Source organism: Myxocyprinus asiaticus, chromosome 46, assembly GCF_019703515.2.
Source record: "Myxocyprinus asiaticus isolate MX2 ecotype Aquarium Trade chromosome 46, UBuf_Myxa_2, whole genome shotgun sequence".
Classification (NCBI taxonomy): Eukaryota; Metazoa; Chordata; class Actinopteri; order Cypriniformes; family Catostomidae; genus Myxocyprinus; species Myxocyprinus asiaticus.
Window position 1 is genome coordinate 11,746,658 of NC_059389.1, and position 12,691 is coordinate 11,759,348.

The following is a 12,691-nucleotide window of genomic DNA, read 5'->3' on the forward strand; positions in this document are numbered from 1 at the left end:
ATTTTATAGTTTATCCACTTGGGAGAGTGTTTTCGAAAAGCTCAGTTTTTGCTGTCAAAAATGCAGTCTCGGTGTGGATGGAAGGCCAAAACGAAGAGAAAAAGATGCGTTTTCAAATGAAAATATATTAGTGTGGACGTAGCCTTAATGTATCCCAATTGTCAAGGCTATAGTGAACATGAGATTCCTGTTTTGGTAAACTCAGTTCTATGAAAGAGGGAACAGCTTAAAGTTAAAGTACTTATTTGAAATATCGTACAGAAATGATATGTCAGGTTTTTTTCATTAATTTTTTCTTGATAGGCTAGCTTTTGTTTTATTTATATTTGCATGCCAAACATTCAGATATTTAAATTTTTTCAGAGAGTGACAAGAATTCAACATTGAGTGTGAATAGTTTAGCTGCAAAAAACTGTTGCAGATAAATTTTACTTTGGTGTTAAGTCTTATCTGTCTTGGTGTGAACAAGCCTTAGAAGGATTGTTCACCCCAAAATGAAACTTTTTCATTTTCTCAGTGGAAAACACCACTTATTGGACTGTTCTGCCTGCAAAGCTATCCCATGACTTGAAAAGAACATGGTGCGCAAGTGATACAGACTACTTTTATGGTGCTTTTTATTCTTATTGGAGCTTGACAGCCCATTTTGTACCCTTTTAGATCCAAAAACACAAGACATTTGAACCAGATTGAATATTTCATGAATTTGTTGCTTGGAGCTGCTATTGTCATTCTGTGGGACGTGGACTGCCTTACAGAAAAACACTTTGCTGGAATTTTCTTTCTCTCCTGACCTGTATCACTCCTCTCCAGCATCACTTTCAGAATCACGCCATTCTTTCTCTGATCCCGCTCTCTCTTGCCGTCCTGCTGTCAGGGACAGATAAATATTTCATTAATCCTTTTTGCATGTGAGGTGTTTGAAGGACTGGCAGGCCTGTGCATCAGAGTGGCACACTAATTCCTCAGTAAGCACATAGAGTGTGTGGGTTGGGGGTTGGGGTGTGTTTCTGAGGCTCAGCCACAGCACTGCCGTCTGCCCCTGTGTGCCACTGTGTGTTTGTTGTGTCCAGGTCACAGAGAGTTTATCAAAACAAAGTGCTGACACAGCCAAAACAAACACACGTTCGCAGACACAAATATACATTCACGTCTCACTACAGAACACAGTTTCTGACAGAGAAAAAATGTTTCTTTCTCTCTTTTTGAAAGATAATTTTTAATATAACTTTTATATTGATTCTAGTTTTACAGCTTAAACTTTTCTGTTTCTTTTCTTGGTTTGTATCCTTTCCTTTTATGTCTGTTATGTCTGTAAGTAGTAGTAATGGACTTATAGATATTGGCCAGGCCAATTAGAAGAGATTATCGGCATCGGCTGATAATTTGGTGCACTGGGGCAATTATTAGAAGTGCTCACTTGTTAGTTCCAAATCTATCAACAGCCTTGTCAGTGGATAAATGGACATTTGTTATTTGGTGAATTTTACAAAATTTGGGATGAACAGAGTCAATATTTTGTAAAATATATATATATATATATATATATATATATATATATATATATATATATATATATATATATATTATTATTATTATTTTTTTTATTAAAAGCACTTCTATATATATATATTTCATTGCTATAATTTCATTTATTGTATTTTAAATATTATGATATTTTTACATTATTTTTTAAATTAAATGACATCTACAATATATCAGCTATTGGCCAGCCTACTATCTTGAAATCGATATCAGAAAACGATTTTCAATCTATATATTTAAAAACCCATAGTGGTCAACCATGTGGCAATGCAGTCCCACATTCTCTTACTTTTTGCTAATTTTCTACACTTTTTATGTTATATTCTAGTGATATATCTGCCGATATTTGGCTATTTTGAGATTATCGGCATTAGCCAAAACTATGCCCAGTTGGCCGATTAAAGGGAAAGTTCACCCAAAAAGAAACATTCTGTCATCATTTACTCACTCATGCCATCCCAGATGTGTTTGACTTTCTTTCTTCTGCAGAACGCAAATGAAGATTTTATGAAAAATACATCTCAGCTCTGTAGTTCCATACAATGCAAGTGAATGGTGACCAGACCTTTCAAGTTCCAGAAATCACATAAAGGCAGCATAAAAGTAATCCATATGACTCCAGTGGTTTAATCTTCAAAAGTTATATAACAGGTGTGGGTGAGAAACAGGTTAAAGTCCTTTTTTACTATAAATGTCCACTTTCAATTTCACATTCTGAAAGTAAAAGTGAAAGTAGAGATTTATGGTAAAAAGGGATTTAAATATTGATCTGTTTCTCATCCAAAGCAAATGCATCACTTCGGAAGACATATATTAAACCACTGGAGTCGTATGGATTACTTTTATGCTGCCTTCATGTGATTTTTGGAGCTTCAAAGTTCTGGACAACAGTCACTTGCATTGAAAGGACCTACTGTACAGAGCTGAAATATTTTTCTATAAATCTTAATTTGTGTTCAGCAGAAGAAAGAAAGTCATTCACGTCTGGGATGGCATGAAAGTGAGTCAATGATGAGAGAATTTTCATTTTTGTGTGAACTATCCCATTAACAGAAGTTTATTTCCCCTTTTTCATGTATTATGTTAATTGTTAATTTAATTATATGTACATCTCATTTGCCTTCATTAAACTGAACACATTAAATTGAACACATCACAATTATATCGGTTATAAGCCACCCTGCACTCTAGACAGTGCTGGGTGGATTACTTGTGAATTGTAATCAGGTACTGATTACAAATTGCATGACAAAAATGCAATCAGTAACATAATCATATAGATTGCAATTTTGGGGTAATCTAATCCGATTACTTTTTTAGTATTTTTGGATTATTTCATCTAAAAACACTGAAACACATTTAACCCTCACTGCTTACTCGTAGTCCGTCACCTATTCCAAAGCTGAGGTGCAAGATATTAACATTTGATCAGCAAGAATATTCTAAAAGAGCAGAATATTTTATAACGTCAGAGTTCCACCGAGTCACACAAGGAACAATTGTGTCAAGTTGAATGTCAAGTTTCATGATGAACTTTAAACTGACTGCCAGACAGCTCCATCTACACATGGCTGACTAGTAGCGAGTATCAGTTCTGAGTGCAATACATACAACCCTCCCCCTCTCTTCCGAAAATACTCGAAGACTTACCGAACGTATATCAGAGGTGTGCAAATTTAGAATGAAACAAAAGTAAGAATCCAAATGAAAGACTGCAACTTTGGCTTAAAAAAGATATACAAAAAAATCATATAAGAATGACTGAAGCTAATTGGCCACTGCCAATTGAGTATCACTTAAATAAGATACTGGTGTGTGTTTGTTCTCATAACCTGACGGAGGCAGCTAGTCTGCTGATACGTGTTAACTTCTTAATGTTTTGTTGCCTAATAAAATAATTTTGTATTGGAGACTAAGTGCCTTGCTCGTTTTCAATTTTAATTTTATTGTTGAAAAATGTAAAGGATTGAAAAAAAGAGTGATTAGGATGATCAATAAATTATTAACAATGTACTGCCATTGCCTTGTTAATGTGTAATCTATAAAAAAGTAACTGTAGTCCGATTACAAGTATTTTAAAATGTAATTTAATCCAATTACAAGTACTTGATTTTTATAATCTGATTACGCAATCCATATTACACGTAATACGTTAATTCCTAGCACTGACTCTAGATATCTGCATTGGCAACTGAAAAATCAGGTTGAGAACTGTTATATTAATGGGGCTTTTGTCTATATGCAGAGACAACTACAAGTAAACCATTCATAGGTTGATTTCTCCAAAAAAGTGCAAACACTTTCTCTGGAGGCGCTATAAAAATATTGCTTTATTTGAGTGTCCCAATCAGACAGACAGTGCAACATTGTCTCAACCAATGGCATGAGTTTGGGGTGGGACTGTCTATTTTTTCAACCACTGGAAGAGAGTGTATTCAGAAAATCTGTTTGAAAACTATGTTTATTTTTGCAATTCTGTTCGGAAACGCTTGTGGCGCAGAAATTATACACTGCAGCTTTAAAGTTAAAGTATTTAACTTTTTCTGTGTTAAAATACTTTCTTCTATCCCATCTTAATATGCAGAGACAACTACAAGTAAATCATTCATAGGTTAATTTTATTGAAAACTTTAAGCACTGTGTTTCTGTTGCACCATTTTGTTTTAGTTTGTTTTGAGGGACCCACTTAGACCCACCCCAACAATGTTACTCAACAAATGAGAGGGAATATCTCTTTGTTTGACCAACGGCAGACCGGGGGCATATTCAGAAAACTGTTTTGAAAACAGAGTTTATCTTTGCAATTCCCTTTGTTGGTGCTAGTGGTGCAGAAATTACACACTTCAGCTTAAGTTTTTTTATTTCTTACAGAGAGAGCATTTGGACACAATTCCCCCGTTTTTTTGTTCTTCGAAAGTGATCCTTCCCATTGTTTTTATGTGTTGGGATGTAATGGCAGATTAATGACGACTAGCTTGATGTGAGGATGGAAGCGCGACTCAGACGCTGTCGTTTTATGTGCAAATTAAATGCTGCAGGAAATCTTAAAGGGTTTGAGTGATTGTACCCCAGAGGATCGGCCTGGTGCACAGACCCCGAAAGCAGCCACTCGCTTTTATTTGCCTTTCCGTCAATCACTTGCAGACAGGCCCAGCTACCCAACACATACATGCACACTTACACTGAGACCTCAGCAGCCATTTCCTCTGTTCAGGCACTATTTCGTCCAATATCAGCCTCTGTCTTTCGCCCCCTCCCTTCAGATGGCCCGATCTGTGAAGAAGTGTTAATGGATAGACAAACAGTGGATAATGCTGGGAATCTATGAAACCAGCTTCTGATGATTGACATTTAGTGTCCACTACATAAATGAGTGCTGTATTTAGTTTAGATAATGAAGGAGGTTGGTGGTAAAATGGCAGCTAATCTTTGAATATTTGCGTGTAGCTTTGGAGGTTTTTTGAGAGGAGTTTTAACTTCGTCTTAAAGTCATTGGTCCAAAATTCTGCTTAACTGTATATTAAACATCCAGTATGTTCTGCTTGGACATTATTGTGCCGTTTTCGCTTTTAGTGTGGATGGTGAAATTACCTGATGCTGGAAAATGATTGTCACATCTGGTTAGGACACGTTGTTGATCCATGTTTGTAGAACATCTCCATAATGTTATTTGAAGAACTCAAAGGTTAAATTGAGCCTTAAAGTTTAATTGTCAGTTATTTTAAAGGTTCAAACTCTGTGTTTTTCCATTTTTCCCACTAAAAAGCTTTTTTTGTTCTCACCATAATTGGCTTTCAGTGCTCTGCTCCAGGGCTCTTATGGACTCTACATTGTTATTCTGAGGGAGTACAAGTGTCTGGGCCCTAGTCCATGTGCTCTTCTTCTATTTCAACAATTCAGCACAACAAAAAAAGAAGATCCAGGCCTCAGGTCTCAGAATATGCTGTGAAAATTCCTTATTCCTCTGGTCTTAACCTCCAGCCTCTCAGATGGTCTGAATTTTTCCAAGTGCTCGTTGTAAAATTACCTCTGGACAACTGGGCATATGTGGTCATGCATATACACCGATCAGCCACAACATTAAAACCACCTGCCTAATGTTGTGTAGGTCCCCCTCGTGCTGCCAAAACGGCGCCAACCCGCATCTCAGAATAGCATCCTGAGATGCAATTTCTCTCACCACAATTGTACAGAGTGGTTTTCTGACTTACCGTAGACTTTGTCAGTTCAAACCAGTCTGGCCATTCTCTGTTGACCTCTCTCATCAACAAGGCATTTCCGTCCACAGAATTTACCATTCTGAGTAAATTCTAGAGACTGTTATGTGAAAATCCCAGGAGATCAGCAGTTACAGAAATACTCAAACCAGCCCGTCTGGCACCAACAATCATCCATGCGATTTATCTAATCAGCCAATTATTTGGCAGTAGTGCTGTGCATAAAATCACGCAGAAACAGGTCAGGAGCTTCAGTTAATGTTCACATCAACCATCAGAATGGGGACAAAATGTGATCTCAGTGATTTGGACCGTGACGTGATTGTTGGTGCCAGATGGGCTTGTTTGAGTATTTCTGTAACTGCTGATCTCCTGGGATTTTCACGCACAACAGTCTCTAGAATTTACTCTGAATGGTGCCAAAAACAAAAACCATCCAATGAGGGGCAGTTCTGTGGACAGAAATGCCTTGCTGATGAGAGAGGTCAACAGAGAATGGCCAGACTGGTTTGAACTGACAAAGTCTAAGGTAACTCAGATAATCGCTCTGGGTTGGCGCTGTTTTGGCAGCACGAGGGGGAGCTACACAATATTAGGCAGGTGGTTTTAATGTTGTGGCTGATCGGTGTATGTATGCCTGTGAATACTGGCAGTATCAAGCCTCTTCAGGCTTATTAATGCTATTAGCTGCTACTACTACTTAGCTACTTAGTATTTGTTATCTCATCCTGCCCAATGCTTCTTTTTTTGTTTCAGTTGGTTTTATATTAATTGGAAAAAGGGGCCATTTCAAAGGGGACATATTGGAGAAAAAAAGGATTGTCCTTGCTCTCTAAAAATAAGACTTACTCAGATGTTTACAGCACAAAGCTCCCGCCCCAGTCCACCCAGACCATTTATGGAAACTGAGCTGCAAAAATAGGTCATTTCAAATTGTCATGTTATAGCATCCAAACCTTCAGTATATTAACTTATAATATGCCCTGTTCACTGTGTAAAGCGCTTTGAGTGTAGTATCTGAAAAGTGTTGTATAAATGCAACATTCATTCATTATGATTGGCCTGGTTTGCTTATCACCGCATGTTCAGCAACTTATTCTAACTATAGTTACTCGTTTCACATGCAAAGAGGTCAGCCAGTCATAACAGATGTTGTTTACATATCAAAGTCTTAAAGGTACATTAGCAAAATCAGCATGTTTAATTCTAACTAGGGTTTCAAATTGTAAGAAATTTCCTTAATCGACAAATGTTAACGTTAATGAATGAAAATCGATTAATCTTTAACAAATAACGATAATAAACTGTAGGTGGTGAACAGCTTGAAACTCAAAAAATACAAGACGCATATTTTCGTTCCATTTAAAGCTTTATTTATACAAAATTAGATTTTTGACTGACCAACTGTTCTAATGCAAACTTGAAAACATCAACATCTGAGAAAAATTGCTTACTGTAGAAGGAAACGTGAAAATATGAAACAGCCAACAAAGTATGTTCATGTAACCTACTGTTTAAATATAATTTAAATAAATACAGTTAAGAAATGCGAGTACTGGTATTTTCCTCTTAATATATATTCATTTCAGTGTATTTTTAATACATTCAGGCTATGTTTAGTATGAATTTGTGAATTGTTTAATTTACTGTTAGTGTATTACTGTTAATAGTAACTTGTATAGTAAGGCAAATTTTAGTTCATTAAAAATTCACATTGCAGATTGTGGGATATTTCAGTGTTTTGTTTCATGTCATTCAGTAATTTCTTGTTCAATGTGGACAGACAAATTGCTTGTCGTTGGAAACTTGACGCATTTCACCTGGTTAGGACACAAAATAGTCATTAAAACTAAATTATAACTTATTTTGGTGTAACAAGCCTTGACTAATAGTTTAAGTGGACTTCAAGGAACAAATAAAATGTTACAAAAGTTTACTTAAAATTAGTGATGCACCAAACTGAACATTTTTGGCAGAAAGTTCCTCTGTGCAACTGGGAAACAGAAATACTAACTGAATTTGCAAGCCTATTTGAATATCCCTTTGAATAAGGCTCTTTAACAGCTTGTTTTTTTTTTTTCTTTTGTAAACCCACTGCGTTTGTATCAAGGATTGTGTTTATAGAAATCCTGCACTATAGCGCCGTTTTTGAAGCGCAGTTGCAGATGTAACCCTGCTGGCAGTGTACTCTGCTATGCTTTTGACTCTCATTTATCTGCACTGTCTCCATCTATCCCCAGCCGTAGTTATCAGCATGAGGTCAGTTCCTGCCCTCTCTACCAAAGCCTGCATTTAGTCCTGGCCTTGCGCAGCCTTGTCTAGCTGGGGCCAGACACTTGGCCCTTATCAGGCGGGGTCTGAGAGTGGTAAATAAAGGTTTGGCCCAGGTTACAGTGGGCTGTCAGCAGGCCTGTCCCAGAGGGGAAATAAAACTCTTATTAACATGCTTCTGCTCATTGGTGCTGACAGCTTGATCAATCTCCCTCCTCTGCAGATGACCTCTGCTCTGCTGCGAACTGCCGGGCGCCCTGATGGAGACTGAAATGAATAGCTTTGGTTGTGCCGTGGTCTCAAATCTGATACTACAATTCTCTGGAGGCATTTTGATTTTTTTTATATTTGTTTTAAAAAAACAAAAAAGCCATCTGGATATTGTCGAGCTTTGCTATATGTGTGTGAGAACAGCATGCAGGCATGTGTATGGTGATTTCGACATTTATGAAGTGTGTAAAATGTGCTTTGTTCCCGTAGGACACCCTGGTTTAATGGATGGGGCTTTAACTTACCTCGTGGCCAGTCGCTCCTCGATAAGTGGAACCAGATCCCTGAAGAAATAGATATTCTTATGACACATGGGCCTCCTTTGGGTAAGTATTGAAAAATTAAGAATGAATACATGAGTTTGTGTTGGTGCATGGACTGTTGTTTTTATGTGTCATAAATGTGATGGTGGGCCACTAAGATTGTGATGCTGGTCTTGGTCCAGGGTTCAGAGATTGGGTGCCCAAAGAGCTCCAGAGAGTTGGCTGTGTGGAGCTGCTCAACACAGTACAAAAGAGGGTCCGGCCCAAACTCCACGCATATGGGGGAATCCACGAAGGTAAGTGCATGCATGTTCTGAACACTATTTGACAGTGTGCTACAGGCCCACCACAGCTCGTTTGACCTTGCTTAAATCAGTGGCTGATAGATTAACTTGGAGATTCATTACTACTTCTACATAAATGGATTTAAAGAGTTGGTTAGATTGAAAGATTGTACAGACAGATAGACAGACAGTTAATTTGTAGACAAACAGACAGAGATAGTTTGTTATTTAGTAGACTGACGGACATAGACAGACAGATAGATAGACAAGTTGTAGACAAACACATAGACAGACAGTTAGTTAGTTAGTAGAGAAACAGACATATAGACAATCAAACAGAAAGACAGACAGACAGTTAGTTAGTTAGTGAAACATCACCATTTCTTCTAATAACACTTATTAAGCATTTGGGCACTGAAGACACAAGTTTAAGTTTAAAAAGTGGAATTTTCCCCCATTCATCCATTATGCTGGTCTTCAGCTGCATAATTGTACGAGGTCTATGTTGCCGTATTGTGCACTTCATAATGCACCACTCATTCTCAATTTGAGATGGTCAGGACTTTGGGGAACATTGTTCTCAAAGTGCTGGATTATTTGCTGAAGTATTTGTTGGCAAATTGACAAGTCTCAAATGATCCTTGCTTTGGAAGGACAAGGCTGATTTTGGAGGCTTCTTATATACTATGACACGATTGCCTCACCTGTTTAACATCTCCTGTTTCACATTGCCTTGTTATTTTAACTCTTCAAATTGTTATAAGTCTTAAATTACCCCTGTCTCAACTTTTTTAGAGTGTGTTGCAATCATCTGATTTGAAATTACTGTAAATAAAAAAACAAAAAATGAAATTCACAAGGTAAACATCATATAATTTAGTTGTAGTGCTTTCAATATAGCACTCCTTTTTGTTTTTATTAGCATTTTTCATACTGTCCCAACTTTTTTGGAATTGGTGTTGAAGATAAACAGACAGTATGTTAGCAGACAACCGATAGAAAGATAGGCAGTTAGTTAGTTGATAGACAGATAGACAGACACCGTCAGTTAGACACAGACAGTTAGTTAGGCAGAAAGACAGACAGTTTGTTGACAGAGATGGAAGGTTAGTTAGTTAGTAGACTGTAGACAAACAGACAGTTAGTAGACAAACAGAGAGACAGACAGTTAGTGGAGAAATAGACAGAAAGACACAATTAGAATACAGACACAGTTAGTAAGATGGACAGATAGATAGACAGGTAGTTAGAAGACATGCAGATAGACACAGTTAGTCAACAGGTTTACAGTTAATTAGTTAGTAGACAAACAGACAGACAGACAAACAGACAATAGAAAAACAGACAGACAGAAAGACACAGTTAGTAGACAGACAGTTAGTTAGTAGACAGATGGATGGACAGACAAGAAGTTAGTTAGTTAGACAAACAGAAAGATAGACAGTTAGTTAGTAGACAAAAATACATAGACGGACAGACAGTAGATAAACTGACAGGTAAACAGACATGTAGTTGGTAGACAAATTGACAGACAAACAGACAGTTAATTAGTAGACAGACAGTTAGTGGAGAAACGGATAGACAGAAAGACACCATAGACAGACAAACAGATGAATAGGCAGACAGGTAGTTAGTTAGAAGACAAACAGAAAGATAGTCTGTTAGTAGACAGACAGACACAGTTAGATGACAAACAGAAAGATGGTTAGACAGACAGTAGACAAACATACAGACAGACAAAGTTAGTAGACAAACATGTAGACAGTTAGATAGTCGACAGACAGTTAGACAGACAGACAGACAGTTAGTTAGCTAGACGTAGACAAACAGACGAGATAGATAGACAGTTATTTATTAGACAAACAGACAGCTAGTTAGTTAGTTAGTTAGTTTAGTTTATACCAGATTTCAGTACCCATGCATTACAGGTTTTCTTGGTTAATTCTGTGAGCTGGCAATGAGAAATCCAAGAATGTCTTAAAACAAGTGTAAAAGTTAATCTAGCCTAAAACCAGAATGAGGGTCTGTATCTAAGTAACCTTTTGATTTCCATGGCAACATTTAAAAAGTGTATTCTATCATGTCTTTGTTTGAATGAGAACATGCACAAACATCCCAGAAGAGCAAGATGACATTTCTTTAACCTTGTTGTCTTGTTCTCTCACTCCCAGGGTATGGCATCATGACAGATGGCTACACAACATTTATCAACTCCTCCACATGTACAGTCAGCTTCCAGCCCACCAATCCACCAATCGTATTTGACCTCCCAAACCCAGGAAACTCCTGAGACTCCTTAAAGCTCTGCCCTTTTTTTTCTACACTTTCTTACTTTCAACGAATGGTCTTTTTGTACTGCTTGTATTTAAAAATGCATGGAAATCTGCTATTTTTAAAAATCGTTTTGAAGCCCATGTCATTTGAATGACTATGTGTGGGCAAAAAAATTGTGAATTCATATTTGTAATTTGTATGCATCAGTTGCCTTGTGTTTTTCCTTTTGTTTTTGGTCAGGATCTTGAAAGTGCATTATAAAGGTATGCAAAGTTTCAGCAATACTTGACCATGTGTTTGATTTAATAATAATTGAACTTTGTAAATGTATTATAAAGATATTATTTAAAGTCATGAACCTTGTATGATGTATTCAGTTTTGCATTTATAAGTGCATACATCGCTTATGTCCAAGTGTCCTATGGGTCTGATATTTATTGCTGCAATCAGACTTTGCTCATTTCTTGTCAAGAAAATGCATCTTTATCTTGCAGGCCATTAAACACGCCACAAGGCAAGCATTTTGTTGTCTCAGCAAATAATACAGTACAGTATGTGTCAAAAGATGTGCGATATTGGTTTGTAAATGAGATGTTGTGAATGGAATCTTGCATTATTGCTGTGCTGCTTGTGTCCTATGATTGCAAGTTAGAATCTGAATGTGCTAATACTCAATCAGAAAGATGATTGTGTCAGTCATGATTGTGTAGGAGTTTTTAGCACATGGTAAAAGATGACGAGAATTCTCAATGTGATTGGTTGTTTAGTCCTATCCCTGAAAAAAAATATGTGCAAATATTTTAACAGGTTCTAAATTACTTCTAAATTAACTAAATCTGGCCCATTCTGTAAAGAACCAAACAAACTGTTCGTATAGCCTGGGTTTGCAATACCTGTATTATTACATTGGTAAACTGGAAATGACATCCCAATACCCAGAGATTATGGGTTCGTTTTTCTCCATATGACGGCATTTTTTTTTTAAAGTGTGTTGTATAAAAATTTGTTGCACTGTGGATCTGCAATCTCATAAGCACAAAAAAAAAAAAAAAACAAACAAAAAAATGTATGTCTTTTCTGCTATTGTAAGTGCTTTATATGTTTTGTGATTTATTTTTTATTTTTTATCCATTGTGACATTTAGCCGAGTTTATACGCAAATAAAACTGCAAGAGTTTTATCTGATTTGTGTAATATTTTTTTTTCCCAAATAGGTCAGTCAACTTCCAATCTGTTCACACCAAAAGTGAAAGAAAGAAGAAAAAAAAAGAAAAACGAATTGCAGATGAATGGTTTATTCATCGTTAAACAGTACTAACATTTTTATTAGGCTGAAAGAAAATTTGTTTTGAAATCTTGTTTGTGTCGAATATTCGTACTTGGTGTGAACAGGCCTTTATAAACCACATTCAAGTCATTGTAAAATGAAAATTGACCCTACTTTCTTAATGCGTGCTTCTCGTTTTGTGCACATTATCGTGCGCATTATTTCCTGAAGAAAATGTAATGTCAAAATGTAATTACTAGCTCCATCTCTTAAACAAATTTCTTTTTAGTTGACATCATT

At 36.6% G+C, this 12,691-nt stretch overlaps 1 protein-coding gene across 1 annotated transcript in view; it reads left to right on the plus strand.

Moving 5' to 3' along the window:
* The window catches only part of LOC127436176 (metallophosphoesterase MPPED2-like), a 30,643-nt gene extending 18,334 nt beyond the window's left edge, over nt 1-12,309 (plus strand). Inside the window, exons 5-7 of the mRNA XM_051690175.1 lie at nt 8,514-8,629; nt 8,749-8,862; nt 11,022-12,309. Of these exons, the coding sequence (XP_051546135.1) occupies nt 8,514-8,629; nt 8,749-8,862; nt 11,022-11,140 (349 nt within the window). The 3' untranslated portion in view covers nt 11,141-12,309. The remainder of the gene's footprint in view (nt 1-8,513; nt 8,630-8,748; nt 8,863-11,021) is intronic.
* The last annotated feature ends 382 nt before the right edge of the window (nt 12,310-12,691 follow it).